Consider the following 17572-nt stretch of genomic DNA (forward strand, 5'->3'; position numbering starts at 1 on the left):
TTGTGACAGTACTGAGCAAAATTTTGACCCAGCCTTCATTTCTAGATATTTTTCCTGGAAAATGTCAAACATGTTATTGAAACATGAGCGAACATACATGCGAAATATAGCATGAAAGACAGAACCAGTTTGTACAATTATAATACGCTTGATTGTCTTCTTTTGAATGTCTTTTTGATGAGTCCAGTCTCTTTCGGGGTTTTATCTTCTTTCTTTTTTTTAAGGACAAGACTTCCAGACACTGTTTATCTGCTGTTGATCGCTTTTTAGGCCTAGCACCTCTTCTTTTGTCTTCCACTTGTCCTCAATTTTTAAGGGTGCACTGCACACTGTGCTGAGTTTTTAGGTTTTTGGTTCAAAAATTCTATTTATGCCTGTCAAACTGTGTTATCTTTGGGATTTTTTAGATGAGACTAAAAGTAAAACAAGTGCCTAAAGACACTATTTAAATTTAAAAATTGGTTCTTTACCGGTTTGTCTGTTATTCATTCATTTTCATTTCATTCATTCATTTATTTGTTCATTTCAGGCACAACAAAAATACATATATTGAACATAAAGTGCACAAAAAGTTATGCATAGATACAACAGTGGGTCCTCTCTTGAGTTGGGCTTCTTTCCTTATGCTTAAATGATGCACAGGTCAGTTTTATAAGGGGTTTAATGAACAGGAAAAAAATCCTCAGCAGCCCATACCCAAAGAAAAACTTAGAAAGAATTCAGAAAGCCTGGGGAACTTTTGCTCAAGAGCACTTAAAAATAATAATACAAGAACATCTGGCTACTTGAAAGCAAAATATAAAGAATTTTGATTTGATTTGAAGAAAATATTTATTTTATATATGTTTTAAGCATACCTCTAGCCCTGAGTTCATACTGAACCACAGATACAGAAAGATACATACCTATACAGATGTGGGAATATATATTAGCAGGGTATTTATATGTAATGTGTATATGTAATGTAAGTCCACTTTACATCAGAATGTATGTCGCGAGGTGTGGACGAGGAATTAGGTAGAAGAATATTGCATGCAGTTATTGTAGGATCGCGTTCAGTGTCGCAGCTTTAGGGAAGAAGGCGTGTTTCAGACAGATAAGATAAAGGATCTAAGGACAAAGTGAGAGCTCTAGCTTTTTTCTGCTATCGACCTATCAGTTTTCCAACGAAGAGGGAGGGGGAAAGAAAAAACATGGATCTGTCTAGAGCATGTTGGGATATGTAGTTTTGCGTGTCGAACTGTCGCGACATGAGTTTGTGTTTTCAGCCATAAGAGCGAAATAACATTATATATTTCACTTCTCATCAGCTTTCTCACTCGTTTGACTTTAATATGTTGTTTTTATATCCAAACCATATTTTCACAGTTTGTTTTGTTTGTTTGCTTCATGTGGACGCAGAGGATTGTGGAGTTTGTAGGCGCCGTCGATATACAACAATAAGACTACAATTCCCACAGTGTGTGCTGTTCATGGCGTCTGGTCAAGGGCTAATGACAAGTCGCCTTCTGACAAACAGATAGGCCCGTGATTTTAACGGTAAGTAACGACGGTTTTAAGCGGTTTTTTTCCTCGAAAGTGTGTCAGCGTAGATACCGTTTAGCGGGAACGACAGTGTCGCTAAAGCTGTGCCACACGTTAAACGTTGTGTCCTAGATATCCAACTGGCTCAGCCTCCTCCTACTGGTGGTCGTAACATATTGTAGACAGTTAACTTTCAAGTATAGCTGGTCGCATTAGCGTCGCAAAAGTCTGCTCGTTTGCAGACGAAAACAAACCAAACTGCTGCTCCGAGCTAGCATAAATGCTATAAACAAACGCTTTTAACGTTTTGTTTTTGCAGTTGTCGTGAGTTTGTTTACTGCTTGCAGGTGTTGTTGTTGTGCTGTCTGCGAGTGACACGATGGAGGTGGAGAGCGTCCGCGTGGAAGATGAAGGGCGCCTGACCCAGATGAGGTTTGATGCCGCCGTGAAGGTGATCAAGAGTTTACCCCCGAATGGTGAGTGAACACCTCACTCGAAGCTCTCTTTCTCTCTCACACACAGACACACATATATACACACACAGGCCAGTTCAACCAGCTCAGCTACCCCCGGGCAGGTGCGGTGCAGCAGCTTGTGCGCTTTAAATAATCCACTTTGTCCCCAAGCCATCACAGATTTGAAAGAAATAGAAATCAGCCACAACTCTGCACGTGGAGGGTAAGGCTTTTTTATGTGATGAGAGTTTTCTTTTCCTCAGGTCCCTTTCAGCCCTCCAATGACATGATGCTCAAGTTCTACAGCTACTATAAACAGGCCACTGTGGGACCATGCAGCATACCCCGACCTGGCTTCTGGGATGTAGTTGGAAAGGCGAAATGGTAAGTTAGGGGGCGGTGGTGGTTGTGCGCTTAGGATTCCTTCAGAACTCAATTCTATGGGGGAAAAAAAAGTGATTTCAGGGTATAAAAGGAATAATTTGTGCCAAGAGCAATCAGTATACTAAATAATGAGATGCTGTGTTGCTATGATTTGTTTGATTTGTTTATGGCTTGGTGAACCAAAGACAATTTTCCCTCGATGTGTGTAATAAAGTCTATTCTACTCTATTTCTCCTGCACTAATGGTGTAACAGGAAGATGCATGCACTTCCCCACGCTCCTTGTTTTAAATCTATGTGGATCAGTGTACTTTTAAGAATAGTCCCCCAGACACAAACCCTGTTGCTGTAATGTTTTATCATATTTTATTATTCTCTGACGATCACATCAAGACAGCTTGTGATATTCAGAAATGAAAATCTCACTCTGTTAAGCTCAGGCTGTGTCAGGTGATCTCTGGACTCATTAAAATATATCAGTTACCTCTTACCCACAAAGCTGGACAGTTTCTCTCAAGGAGGGGCTTGTACCTGTGTGTTTTCTCAGTCCTTACACATGCTGGATACTGTCTGTCATTAAGCATTGAGTTTGATCACAAACCTTGAAGCCCTTGCTCACCATGATCTGCTTTGTCCTTCTGTAGACTCAGATATAGCTATATTCTTATTTGCAAGGCAGTTTTTGATCTACTAGGTTGGTCAAAAGAAGTGCGGGATGTTACTGTTTTTGGTCTCAAGACTTATTCCTTCTGTAGTCATTTAAATGTTTAGATTCAGATAACTTGATTAATACCAAAAAGGTCAATTTGTTTGTACCTGTTAAGCATCTGGTCTCATAAATGAATTTTAAAGGACTTTGAGGCAGTTGCTTGAACTCTCCTGCCCTGTTTTTGGCCTGGTTTCTACGCAGCTGCTGATTGCACCGCTGCCTGTTCTGCCCAGGACACCCTTGAAAAAGTTATTTTTAATCTTAAACATGATATTTTCGTGGTTAAATAAAGGCTAAATGAACACGTTTCATGGGTAGGTACAGTTTCTAATGAATGTTTAAGTGTCTGTCAGACTGTGATCCAAAGTTAGTAAATTAGTTTGTGTCCTCAAATAGTCTTTCCATATTGACTCAGCTGAAAACTGGAACTGGCACAAAGGCCTTCAAACACACTTTTGCTGACACATGACATTCTCTTCTGTGTGTTCCACCTTATAAAATTATATAACAGTGCATGTTTTCTTCTTTCGCTTGCTTTTATTTATTTTATTTATGTATTTATTGTGATAGGGATGCCTGGAATTCTCTTGGAGAAATGTCCAAAGAAGAAGCAATGGCATCCTATGTTGATGAAATGAAACTGGTACGTTTGCCGTCCATCTCCCACCTCTTGAAGCACCTTTTTAATCTGTCCGTGTTTCATGTCCTTGTGTGTAATCAAATGACACAAGCCATGTGAAGAGTAACACAGATACATTGCCTTTACAGTCATCTGAATCAGGAATAACCCTGTTACACCAAATAATTTATGCCGCAATACCGGTACTTTGAATTTAAAGCACTTCCTGGTTGTTTGTGACTGTGGGATAATATTCTCATTGTGCTCGCTCTGGATTTGGTTTTCAGATCCTAGAGGGGATGCCCATGACTGACGAGGTGGAGGAGCTGTTAAAGGTCCTCGGCCCGTTCTACGAGCTGGTGGACGAAAAGAAAAAGATCGCGCAGATATCAGACCTGAGCACAGGTTGGTGTTTCCTCGCCAGGTGGATTGCCCACACGTTTTACTTTGTGATGTAGAGTTTAACCTCTTTTTTTGCCTCTTGTTATACGCTCAGCCCGTTTGACTCAGTTTGTTAGGCAACTGGAAGGCAAGTACATTACTGTGTAAACACATGGGTCTGTTGATATACTTTACTTCCTGTCTGGTGTTGTAGCTCAGATGCTTTGAGTCCTTATTAGCAGTCATAGAAAGCTTGCTTGTAGCTTACCACAGTTAAGGTTCCCCTTACAATCAGAAATGGACACATTTCATTTTAATATGTTAACATCTTAAGCAAGTATTCGTGAGCTTATAAAATTCTTTCTGTTTGTGTGTGTGTGTGTCTGTAGGGTTTGGCACAATGATGAATTCAATGGCATCAAAAAGTGTCGCAAAGAGCATTGTTAGAAACATGGAAATGAACGGCACTCTGGAGACACGGCCTGCAAGGCTTAAACAGAAGGAAGTGAGGTCAGAGGAAGATGCGCTGCAGGATGATGATGAGGAGGAGGAGGAGGAAGATGACGATGAGGAGGATGAAGAGGAGGAGGAAGAAGAAGAAGAAGAAATGGTGACAAGGGAGGTCAGAAAAGGTAACAAAGTTGCTCCTTTTGAGTATGAATATCTGAAATGACATTATTACATGTTAGATGCAGATTTCCTCTATCTTCTATATTTTTTCCACAGACAAAAAATCTGGACCATCACAACCAAAGAAGAAAACTTTAGCTAGGAGACAAAAAGCTCCGCTGTCAAACGGTAAAGTCGCTAACGGGGCCACCCATCTGACCAATGGCAGTCATTCCAGAGCTGCTCTGAACAGCGACAAGTCCCAGGAGGGTTCACTTGGCGAGCCTCTGCTCAACGGACACAATCCAGGTAGGAAAACCGATATTCCAACATAGGGCTCTGTTTCAGCCCACAGTACATCCCTACAGCGGTCCAAAACAGTCATTGAGGACTCACCAACACTCAAGCTGTCTGAGCACCATGTGATCAGATAATCTGCTAAGCTTCATTCCCAGAGCTGCAGCACACATTGAATCTCAACACTTAACACATCCGCTGCTCCTGGGACAGGCTTAATGGAGAAAATTAATGGTTCTGTAGAAACTGAGGAAAAAGCCCCTAATTCAGTGAACTTCCTCTTTGTCACTCTGGTAATTACAGTGCAGACTAGTCATCATAATGGAGAACAAGTCTTGAGTTTTGTGTGCCCTTTTGCCCTCTTTGTAATGACATTAGATCCAAGTGTAGCTGCGTCTGCACCCAGTCACCTGACCAGCGACTCAGACAGCGAGGTGTACTGTGACTCTGTGGACCAGTTCGGACAGGAAGAGGCAAGTAAAAACTTAAACATCACAGAAATATCAGCTGGGTTTAGCCAACTGGACTGTTTTTTACTCATCTTGTTGTTTTTTTGAAGAACTCGGAGCATAACCGCTCTCTGGATGATTTGGATGAAGAAGAGAACCACCTCCAGCCGCCTCTGGAGGAGAGACGGGAGACTCAGGAGGATGTACAGGGTCCATTGCAGGTTGTCAGATGTGGAGGAGAAGATGGAGAGGCAGGTGGAGCAATGTCACAGAGGCTGAATGTGACTGTGCCTGGTGGCTCTTCAGTCAGAAGAGGAAGGGGTAAGGCTGCATTCACAGGGTTTTACACTCACATTTAAATGTTATGAAATGCAATCACAAGGATGACAGCATGATTCTGTGGAGCCGGCAGCTCTGTGTGGCTTTTGTTTTTCCATTTAGTGGCCTTTCAGTGTCACAAAGACTGTCATTCCATTGTATGCGCTGACACCCGAGCATGTGTCAGTTATTCAAATTCCGTTCTATTTTTAGGCTCCAGGTCTCCAGGCCTTCGCCCTGGTTCTCAGATGCCCATGCACAGTGCTGGAGATGGAGACGGGGGCCACTGGGGAGGTGCAGGAACACCTGGAGCGAACCTGAATGAGCAGATCGTCGTGGCGCTGGCCAGACTGCAGGAGGACATGCAGAGCGTCCTGGAGAGACTGCACACACTGGAGGCTCTAACTGCAAGCCAGGTCTGATGATATTCAATGAAAGTGACTCGAAACAAAAAATACAATGTGGCTTCTTTGAGGCTTAACTAAGAAAAAATAATAGATAACATCAAGTGTTATCTACATCTTTCCACTCTGTGTGAATACTTTCTGGTCTTTATAAGCAAGTTAAATATAACACTATTTTTTTAAATATAAACATAGCTGTGTCAATGTCATTGATCGTTGATCAGTAAAATAACAACCTTTTATTTATTTATTTATTTATTTATTTATTTATTTATTTTTTTCCTGATGTAAACAAGGTAATGGCTAAATAAAAATTAATGCATAAAGAGAAAACTATGATAAAGTGCACATACACTTTTGTCAGCGTATAACAATGAGATGAAAATAGTCTGGCGAGGTGACAGCCAATCAGAGCTAAGTAAGTTGTGTAGAAAAAAAAAAGAGTAAGCTCACCTTCTCTTTTTTTATTTTTTGCCTTTTTTAAAAATGTCAGTATTATTTTATTCATCATTTATATTTATTTACAATTTATTTAAAAATAATAATTCTTTGAAAATTAATCTAGTGCAGTAAGGACAGACATGCATATTTGACTCGACTAGGCATACGGACACATTTCACATTTGATGTCAGGAAAAAAACTTTGTAAGTCATGTGAAGCTCTCCTCTGTAAAAACACGGCAAACTTTTACAACTTTTTGTTTTATTTAACTAAATCAGCTTTAGATTTAAGCGACAATAATCACACACACACACACACACACACACACATAATCTTATGACATTTTAGTCAAAAAACTATGACTAAATCTAAATCAAAATTTCCTGTCATAATTACACTATATGTAAACTTAGAACTATACAGCAAATGATTAAACTACTCGTGGTGGCTTTCTGCGGTTTAGACTGCAAGGCTGACAGCAATGTTAAGCTATCTATGGTGAGTAAAATGAGCTGGCAATGGAATTTGATTGTACTACTCATTTTATAATGTTTAGGCAATTTTAATTATCTTCAGTGATCTATTAAATAAAGTAGCATCAGCTACAGGACTGGACAGCTGGCTAGTGACAGGATAATAACTTACTGTAAAATATTGAAGAAGACAAAGTAAACAAAACTTGAAGCTAACTAAGTAACCTCTCTATACAGTAGGTGCTTTCTTATCATAATGCTACAGGTTTATTTTTATGTGTATTTCATTTTAACAGGAAGCTGGGATTGTGCAAGAGTCTCCTGTCCAAAATTGGCTGCAGTTCAAACAGCAGTGGTTACACTTTATACACAGTGACATTAGGACAGAGAAGGGAAACACAGGTGGTCATAGTGTCATAAATAAAACAAGTGAAAGGCAACAGTTTGAAGAGCTGAATTCAAATATGATGCACGTAGTGGTGAATTATGCTAAACTACATGGATTTTTTTAATATAAATTATATATAAGAACTGGTCTTTGTTTCAAGAACCAAGAACCTTGTCTTAATAAGACTATTGACATAAAACAGCAGTGCAGTGGTTAGCACTTGTTGTGTGGAGTTTGCAGGATCTCCGTGTGCCTCCGCGGGTTTCCTCTTTGTATTGCTGCTTCCTCCCACAGTCCAAAAACAGACATGTTCAGTTAATCAGTCATTTGTAATTTGCCGTTGATGTGAGGTAGATGAAATGCATCTGGCCATATTTTGCTGTATTGAATTCATTAGGACGATCAGGTATCCCACTTCAGGTGGGACTGAATATCATTCATTTCCATCCTGTCTCACACATTTAGATAATGTCCCATATTTTGATTTACTCTAATATTAAAAAGTTAACATGGCCTGACAGACACTTTTCATCCAAAACTGCAGGTTAACCTGTCACCATCTTTTGGTGCCAGTGGAAAAGGACATGGAATAATAAGGACTTAAAGGCTACTTGCAAGTGGATAAGGCCAGTAACTCACAAGAAATGGTTTCTGAGAAAGAGATGTTGCAGATTTGTAGACGAAGTGGAAAAGCAGCTGAAATAATAGTTACTGGGAGAGATGACTCTAAGAAAACAAACAGAAGTTTGTATCATATTCAGGATGTAGCACAGGATGAGTTCTGTGTGTATAAAGCAAATAAATATATATTTTTTTAGCCACGGTCCAGACCTTGGACACAAAGAACCTTCAGCTTCTGTTGATGCTTACTGTTTACCCAGAAGGAGTTTGCAAAAGACATTCATTTAAAAGTTAGCTTGTTAGAATCCGCTAACTGCTCCGCTTAATAACATTTACAAAAAGGAAGTAAAATATTTGCAAAAAAAACCAATATCAAAAATATATAATATATAGATTTCTATGTGGCTTTAGAAATTTAAGATAAGATATACTTCAGTTATCCCAAAAGCTGGGAAATCACTTTGACAGCAAACAAATATAAAAAAAACAGACTAGCTCAATAAAATAGTTTCTTAAATTAAATCTCATAAAGGTTAAATGAATTGCTTAATAAATCACTAATAAAATAAATATAAGTTCTTTCTTTTTAAATGTACCCATAATGACAGATTATGAACTCTTTCTTTTGGCAGGCAAGATCAGTGGCTCTGTCTCCTACTTATGCATCTCCCCCAGTGAATAATAGGAGTCAGGTAAACGGTTGCAGTCTTCATTAAATTTTTGAAAACAATCTACTGAATTTCCAGCTGATTCAATTAATTTAAACCATGTGTTCATTATTAGAAGTTAACAAGTTTCATTTGTAATAGCAATGTATATTTTTTGTCCTCCTAGAAACCGTCCTGGTGGCCTTTTGACATTTCACCAACCAGTTTGGCCTTTGCTCTTATATGGCCATTTGTGGTACAGTGGCTTATCCGCCTATACTTGCAGAGGAGGAGAAGGTAAGAAATATATGGACAACACACATAGTCCAAAATTAGGTGAAAATTCACAACCTGCACTTAACAGACTTTTCCTCGGTCGTTAACAATAAAGATGAGTGAGTGGAAGTTTTTTGGTTTGTTTTTTAATCTTACTAAAATCGTATTGACTCATATGAGGTTCACTCCATTTCTTTGGCTACAGTGGTTTTGCTATAAAGTGCTTAAAAGATTGTCTGACTTTAAGAAGGTTTAAAAAAAAAAGAAAAAAGTCTTTGCTTTTGTAAAGTGTCCCACACTTTTCAGGTATTTCTGATATTAACTAATTTCATTTTTTCCTTTTTCTTTTTCTCCAAAAGACGAATCAACTGAACCCAGTGACACCTTAAATCACCGTGGGCACGACAATAACAAATCCCCAAAATATTATGGATGGGTTGCTAATGGCTGTAACTCTTCCCCTGCTTAGACCCATGGCCCAGTAATTAGCTCTTGCACTATGAAGAAAGCCCCTAAAACTAACGAGAGCGAGGAAGCAGTCTCTCAGGCGCGTTGCAGCGTGGATGTGGAGTCACAAAGGAAGATGAAAGTATGGGCTTGCTGTCTGTGATTATCCAACTGTTTCAAGATGAATCTACTGTATTGGATTTTTTTCTCTGTAAGAAATGGTCTGAGTCCAGCTGTAGAGTAGCTTCTCAATTATTTCCGTAACTGAGATATTATTGCACACAAATCGGCGTTTTCAGCTTAAGGTTTCATTTGATGTTACTAGAAATGTCCCCAATTCCCTTTCATTAGTTGCCCAGGTAATGCTGCTATAGTAAAATATTGTAATTACTGTAGAAATGAGGAATAAATGTATTAATGTACTGAAATGTGAGATTCTTTTTAATTCTAAGTTAATATTTATTGCTTTTAGCAACAGTTGCAATGAAGACGTTGCTGGCCAGCTTTCAGCTGTAAAAGTGAGATTTCTGTTGAAGTGAATGTTTGTGTGTAGGTCAGACCAGGTTCAGGATGTTTTCATCAACGGTTTTGCTACATATCAGTCTGCACATCACTTCAGATTGTTTTGTACTTCAGTTTCTAAATAGAAGAAGTGCCTCAGCATTACAAGGTATTTTGTACTGTAGGCATTATGATTTCTTACATTCTCTTATTGTAGCATAACCCTTGCATTTCTGGACCAAATTCAGACTAATTGTACTACTTAGTGAGCCATGAATTAGCAGAAATCTTCCAATCTGATATCCGATATCTAATGCATAATGTTTGTCACCGTCTGTGTCGTTTATGCATTTTTGTTTTCTGTGTTGTTTCATTTTAATGTGTGAAGAATTTCATTGGGATGATAGTAATCGTGAATTGTTTGCAGAGCAGCGACCTCCATATAAATTGTATACAATAGCTGTACAGTCCAAACAAAAATGCAATATTTTAATTGCATCTGTGTGTAATATGATGCCATATTTACAAAGTATGGCATCTGCATTAGCACTGATCTTTCCAGCGCTATTATGTTTTAATTAAAGAAAAAAAATGCAATAGTTTACCTTTCTACTGAAATGTACTAAGGCTTTCTCACCCTCTCTGCCTGTGGATAGAGTGGTGTTTGCATGTGATAATCTCAGCCTGAAATAAAGTTTTCACAAAGCAGGTTTGTCCACTTTATTTCAAATAAGTGGTTACTTGAGACCTCACAATAAATCTACTATAGCCAGCAACAACTGCCTACACACTGTGCCCACTACACCAGCAGCAGTTGTGGGCCTGAGGATTTCATCCCAAATACCTAAGAGCACTCGGAGTACAAGTGGTTCGCAGGTCGAGCTTTGGATGGGCCTCCCCAGACCATCACTGAACTGGTCATGTTAGATGATTAACGTTCACCTGACTCTTCAACATCTGTCAAATATAGTCAGTGTGACCCTGCTCTCATCTGTGAAGAGAACAGGGTGCAAGTGACGGATCTTTTAGTTCTGAGTGTACATGTAGATGAGCAGTAGGGTGGCAGACCACCTCACAAAAGGCAGCAGATACCAGTCCTGTTGCTGGGTTTATACCACTTTATGGCCTGGTCCAGCCCACCTTGTGTAACTGCTCATCTCCTGGTATTCCCTTCACATTTAATTTCTTTAAGAAGTGTATAGTTGAGATTTTTCTCCAAATAAAATTCTGCAAAAATACTCAAAAGCACACATCTTGTTACAAACAGGTTTTATTTCTTTTTTCTTTTTTCCTCAGAATTAAGATAAAATTGTGCATGTAGCAAGAATTAACCAGTAGTGTGGAAAACTGAGCGGATACAACAATCAAAATTAGAAACATTACATAAAAGAAGTCCTGCTGGGATAAAGTAACAGTCTTGTCTTGAAACAACGCTACACTAAATTTACACAGTATATAAGACATTATTTATGAATATGTTTTTCTTCAACACTGAAACATGACATTTGTACCAGTACAGCAGAAAATGGAGCATATTAACTTTAACATCCTCATCACAACAAAATCAAGCAGCAGATAAAGGGATGCCTTGCTAGTAGAGTAATGCAACGCAGTAGTGCTAACATTAAAAAGATATTTCTTGTAGCTAAGTGGCCCTTTTTGATTGCGCAAATGTAAAATGTTTTCTTTAAAAACAATATTACAACAGCGAACGGAAAAGCCACCCTAATCCACATCTACACCTCGCATTTACTTGCAGAAATCCAAGGTAATGGTCTGAAGTGTTTAAAAATCACTCTCGCATCATACATTCGAGCGAGAGAACAACTTCTAAAGACTGAAGCCGGACACGGCAATGTGCTGAGCATTGTTTCTCGCATCAAAGTAAGAGGTGTCGGTTTCGTCGTCTGGTTGAGGTATGAAAGGCATCGGCTGGTTCTGCAGGTTGTCCCAGTCCAGGCCGTGAAACAGGGGGTGGCACTTCAGTTCTAATGGAAAATATAGGCAAATGACAAACAGCAAAACACACAACAGCCCATTTCTTCTTCTTCTTTTGTTTTTGAGAACATAGGTCCAAATTAACTTCCAACTTCTAAAGTCGGTATAAGTATTTTATGTTAAGTTAATCAGTTCTAAAATGGGGTGAATTTTCTGTATTTACATTACATTTTTCCTTATTTATTCATGTTTAAAAAATATAATAATTTGTATTTTTATTGATGTCTTTATTTCTGTTTGGATGACAAATACTGTTGAAATTTTCACTTCATGGGATAGTTATTTATAAAGCCAGTTGTTTCTTTCTCTTTTGGTCTTTTATTTTGAAAGGTGGTCTCTACCTTTTAAGCCAGCGCGCTTTGTCATGTCCATGGTCAGCAGGATTTCAATGGCATTCCTGGAGTCTACAGATAACTCCTCCTCCCCCTCAGGCCAGGGTATATCTACAATAGTTGATAGTAACGTAGGCGTGTTGGTAATCGAGAAGAAGCTTAATGAGTTACATATTTTAGATGGTTTTGTGTTTGAGGGTTGGAAGAGAAGAGCAAACCCACCTCTGTTCAGAATATTCTGGAAGACCAGCTGGGGCGTCTCGTCATTGAATGGCGGCACACCTGTGAGGAACTCGAAAAGACACACACCAAGCGCCCACCAATCCACCATGAAGTCTGCCCGGGTAGACGACGACGACAACAACAACAAAAGAAGAAGGAATAGTCACATTTTTGTACAGCCGTGGGCCTCAAACGCCTCACTTTTCCCTGTGATTTCTGTTAGAGTGCACACTAACTGCACCGCAGTGGCAAAAGCAGGGACTACGTTAGATACTGAGTACTGGGGAAGAAAACATTCTTTCATTCTCACATACAAAAACCTAAAAACAAATCATTAGGATTGGTTTGTATTAAAATTTGATGTCAATTAAAACAGGCAGAGTTAATTGAGGGTAAAACAAACAGGGTGCCTGCAAACGTTGTGCTTCTCAAGACTTATTTTTTAGTTCTCGATAGCTGCACAGACTTAAAACCATGATTACAGTTATAAGTCTCTACTACTGAGCGAATAAGACAATAGATAAATAAATTCATGTCACAGAAGTCAAATAGCAGCGATCAAGCTACAAAATGGCATTGTGCAACTGCCAGGCGACACTGCCCTCAATGTGTTAACATTTGAATTAATAACAGCATGGCAGATCAATAAGTTATTATTAGATGACATTTTGTGTGATGCCAGTGCCACTGTGCATTGACAGTGTGTCAGAATTGCTCAAATTCTATAGATTTATAAGAACAAAAAGAAGAAAATCTTTTTTTGCCAAATTAAAAGCACATCAGCCACAGCTAATCTGATTCCCCTGCTGGCACAATGGTGTTAAAAGAGACTTGAAAGACCCAATGCTTTAACCTTTAGAATCACACACTTGAACCACCATCCCTTTCCCCTTTAATTAGGCCCACAGTTTGTTCACCGATCCAAAGGGCAGAAACAGCGGGGAAAGGGAAACGGGGCAGGAATCCGCTCACTTCCTACAGCGTATTAGCAGGACGGGGAACATGCAAGCTCGCTTGCAAAGAAACATTAATGTTAAAAACTTACCACACTGACCACTTCCTGAAACTAAAAGAGAGTGCCTGTCACAAGAGCTACAATGTCAAGAAAACTATTCAGTTAAAACAAGACTGAGACTGACTGACTTTGGCTTTGTCATCGTTACAGAACTTTTGAAGATTTCTCTCTCTTACCATGTGGTTTTCCCAGAAGAAGCTCTGGAGCCAAATAGTCAGGGGTTCCTAAAATTGGTACTCTCTCAACAGGCAGTGCTCCCCTTCGGACACTCTTTGGAGTCCTGTAAGGGGTATGAGAGGTCGACATGGGCTGAGGAGTCTGAGGAAACAAAAGCATTAATTTCATTAATATGTACATAATTTATTGAATCATAAATGTAACCTGTGACTGCCAAACTTTATTAAAGTGGTTGTCATTGTCAGATATGTAGAAGATCTTCGAACTTCAGTTAAAGAGGGGCAACCAATTAGAAGAAAGTCAACTTAAAGTCAGAGGACAGGAAGTTGATAAGATAAAAAAGCAATTGATTTAAATTGTGAGACAAGCAAAATTACTCTAGTTGAGCACAAAAATAAAAGTACTGTCTTAACAATGAGAGCGTCAGGTTGCGTTTCTGGGGCTATGCAGACTGCTGTATTCCTCGTCCTTCCGTGCCTACCTGATAGAGAGAACCACTGGAGCTGGGTCTCTTCTGCACTGGTGTTGCAGCTCCAGATGCGACGTTATAAGAAGCCGTTGTGGACACGTCCATAGCTTCCACAGATCCAATGCTAAGTCGGGACACCCCGGACACGTTGGACCGATTAATGGAGCTACAATAACTACGGAAGGCCACGACATTTCGCGGCTTGAGGAATAAAGGGGACTCCGCATCACTGCAAGCGAGCTCGGGAAGTCGGTTCGCAAAGAAACAGCGAGATTCATCTCTCTCCAGAAAATGACCAAGTTTAGGTGTTTCAACAGTGGCCACAGGAGTTTTTGGTAGTGATGCAGTATAGAAGGAGTCTTTACTTTCTTTGTCCTCCTCTGGTGATAATGAATTCCTGTGTTTGACAGGCTCAGTTGGCTGGAGGGATGGATGGCTGTCTATAGTGAAAGACATTTCGTGCATAGACCCGTCAGAGTCCATGCTCAGGTTCCTACAAATGTCACTTGTCCCAGGAAGTGGTGACGTGAAACTCGTGTGTGACAGGTCTTTGGCTCCACCTTCAAATATATCCTCCACCGGCTCTTCCAGTTCATAAAACAGACTTTTGGCTACAGCAACGGGACTGGAGCGCTTCGGCACCCGCTCTTCAGTTGCCTCGATCCCTTCAGTGGAGACCATGAAGTCGCCTATTTTGATGGTGGAAAATGTTCCAGTCAAGCCAGTGTGAAACCTCTCAGTCTCCACAGGAATCTCATAGAACCTCTTGTAGTCTGTGTTTCTCTTTTTGGCTCGGATCTCTGGCGTCCCTGGACTTCTTTGTAAATCTGAAAATGTTCTCTTCACAGATGAGGGAACTGCTAATTGACAAACATTCTCCTGAGCTGTGGAGACAGACTCCTGGTTGTTCGTATGGGATTTATTTTCTACAAGATGAGCTTCATTTGACTTTTTTGATTGACTGCAAGAGGCCTTATCAGAAAAGCAAAAAGTGTCCCGTTTTGTGGGCGGACTGTCCTCTTTGGGCACCTTCAACTCAGATCGCCCTCTCCCGTTCTGGTCATTCATGTGTTCATTCTCTTTCTGAAGAAAAAAAAAGTCACAATATGGAATGAAATGTGAGTGAGACACTTTATGAACAGGAAACTCCAAGCCAAAAAACTTTATTGGTCTTTAATTACACATGGATAAAAATAAGAATTAAGAAAATCCACTTACCTCCTCACACTCCCACAGTGGACTGGTGCCACCGTCAGTGTCAGTAGTGCTGCCTGCACTCATCGTCTGAAACCTGCTCCTGGTCTTCATCAATGTGGGAGTCAGATTTTTTGTCAAATTATGAGGACTAAACACGCTGCTCTTTGGTCCTATCAGATAAAATTTAGAAGAAAAAAACTGAATAAAGGCGAAATTAGCATACATTTTCATTATCTGCATAACTCGTCTTTCCACGTGAACAAAGAATGACAAAATGCCAAGAGGATAGCTCTTGGCTGTCTACTACAGCCTGACAGCATCAGCTAATAATGACCTATCACTTAAAAATCTGCATCATATGCTTTCATGTTGTAACTTCATGGTATATTGATAACCATTTTGTTACCAACTTTAAAGCATGTATTTAACGGGAACCCTTAATATTTCCCCTTTTTAGTAAAATTTCTAACATAATGTAGGCAAAAAGAAAATAAATAAATCAACCCCCCAAAATAAAATGTCCTTGATGACATACTCAGTTTCCAAGGGTAGCGAGCAGGTGAAGACAGGCGATCTATTTTCTTCATTACAGGAGAATCAAGAGATTTATTCCTTGGTTTTATTTTGCCGCACGACATGGGACTGGACACCACAGTAGCGCTGCAGTGACGCTTGCCTTCTGCTGCTGGTGTATTCTGTGTTTAACAGAATAAAGGAAAAAATAGGAATTATGTAACACACACACACACACACACACACACACACACACACACACACACACACACACACACACACACACAAAACAACACATCTGATTGTTTTCCTGCATGTGAAGTGATTTGAATTCACTTACAAATCCAAGGGAGCTGATTAAAGAGAGGACTTGGCCTGGCGTGCGGGAATAATCCTTCTTGGGTTTAGCCAAAGATGGGGTAGTGAGGATATCCATAAGACTCAGCTCTAATATAGAAAGCACAGAGGTAAAGGAACTATTAATAATATTTCTAAAGGTGATGGTTACAATGTGCAAAAGCTGCTGGGAAGTCAAACCTCTGTCCAGCTTGACTTTAGAAAGGCCAAAATCTGTTAGTTTAATGTGGCCTTCGTTGGATATGAGCATGTTGTCTGGCTTCAGATCTCTGGGAAAAAAATTGTTACAGTTCAAAAATGCATATTGACGTCGATCAAATTGAATGAAAGTGCAAGATTTGCATGCACTGTAAAAGTACCTGTGAATTATACCATGACGATGGAGATAGTCTAAAGCCAGTGCGACCTCTGAGATGTATTTTACAGCCATATCCTGGTCAAAATAGCCATAGATATGAAGGAGAGATTTGACATCTCCACCAATGAGGTATTCCATTACCTGTAAGCATAAACAATGACTTAATAAACGGGGTCATTAACATGTTTAACGCGAGTCTATTTTTTCATCTCTGGGCGTTACCAGATAGATCTTGGTGGCTGTTTGAAGGGAGTAAAACAGGTGAACCACGAAGGGACTTTTGCTCAAAGCGAGGGCATCTCGCTCTGCCTTCAGCTGGTTTGTCATGTTTTTATCCACCATATCGGCTTTCTTCATCACCTATGAGGCAGAAGAAATGTGCATTTAAGTAGGCTAGATCTCCCTTTAATGATTTAGAATAAGCACAGGTTAAAAACCCACTAACCTTAATGGCATATAAGCGTGCGTTGCAGTTCTTACGTGCAAGGTAGACCTTGCCAAAAGCCCCGCGGCTGATGGGCTTCAGCACGACGAAATCGTTGATAGACGGCGGTTTAGGGTGATGACCTACAGATTTCACGTCGGCGCACGAGCGATGCTCTTCCTCTGCGTCCATTATTTAACTGCTTTAAAATGAGGGTTACGTCTGTGTAAGCCAGCCAGCTCAAAGTAAACAACACGCACTTGCAAAAGAACGGATTCTCTGGTTTGTTTTGAAATTTTGAATTCCGCAGATCTTTCACGGGGACCCCACTTAGTTGTCCAAGAAAGCGCCTGCGTGAAAAAGAACAACCTGTACTTGAACAACCTGTGTAGTGTAATTAGACGCTAGTTAATTTTGGCCGTCTAATTACAATTAAAACAATTATTTACCAGAAATCCATTATTTTGGAAACTGTTTTTAAATTTTGATCAGGCACTCACGAACAGACCAAAATGAGAAGAACGTGAAAATTAAATAGAAAAATTAATAATAACTGCTACGCTTTTT

General features: G+C 39.7%; 2 protein-coding genes across 3 annotated transcripts; one reads left to right on the top strand and one right to left on the bottom strand.

The window, feature by feature from the left end:
* Positions 1–1390: 1390 nt before the first annotated feature.
* acbd5a (acyl-CoA binding domain containing 5a) lies at positions 1391–9706 on the top strand. Its single transcript, XM_080865364.1, has 13 exons — positions 1391–1539; positions 1872–2000; positions 2243–2363; positions 3642–3714; positions 3978–4095; positions 4461–4703; positions 4798–4989; positions 5356–5450; positions 5537–5747; positions 5958–6160; positions 8705–8764; positions 8907–9016; positions 9355–9706. Exons 2-13 carry the CDS (start codon positions 1904–1906, stop codon positions 9365–9367), a joined length of 1536 nt encoding a protein of 511 aa, XP_080721490.1. The 5' UTR covers positions 1391–1539; positions 1872–1903; the 3' UTR covers positions 9368–9706.
* Positions 9707–11197: 1491 nt separating this feature from the next.
* mastl (microtubule associated serine/threonine kinase-like) lies at positions 11198–17335 on the bottom strand. Of its 2 annotated transcripts, XM_080865566.1 has the most exons (13): positions 17027–17335; positions 16804–16941; positions 16583–16722; positions 16404–16492; positions 16207–16313; positions 15889–16048; positions 15375–15523; positions 14169–15239; positions 13687–13828; positions 13541–13561; positions 12496–12609; positions 12283–12384; positions 11198–11931 (listed from the first exon to the last, which is right to left on the bottom strand). In XM_080865566.1, the coding sequence occupies exons 1-13, from the start codon at positions 17195–17197 to the stop codon at positions 11774–11776; spliced, it is 2562 nt and encodes an 853-aa protein (XP_080721692.1). In that variant the 5' UTR covers positions 17198–17335; the 3' UTR covers positions 11198–11773. The 2 variants fall into 2 exon arrangements, with proteins under 2 accessions (XP_080721692.1, XP_080721693.1); XM_080865567.1 differs by lacking the exon at positions 13541–13561.
* Positions 17336–17572: the final 237 nt, after the last annotated feature.

This window comes from Rhamphochromis sp. 'chilingali', assembly GCF_963969265.1.
Source record: "Rhamphochromis sp. 'chilingali' genome assembly, chromosome: 18".
Classification (NCBI taxonomy): Eukaryota; Metazoa; Chordata; class Actinopteri; order Cichliformes; family Cichlidae; genus Rhamphochromis; species Rhamphochromis sp. 'chilingali'.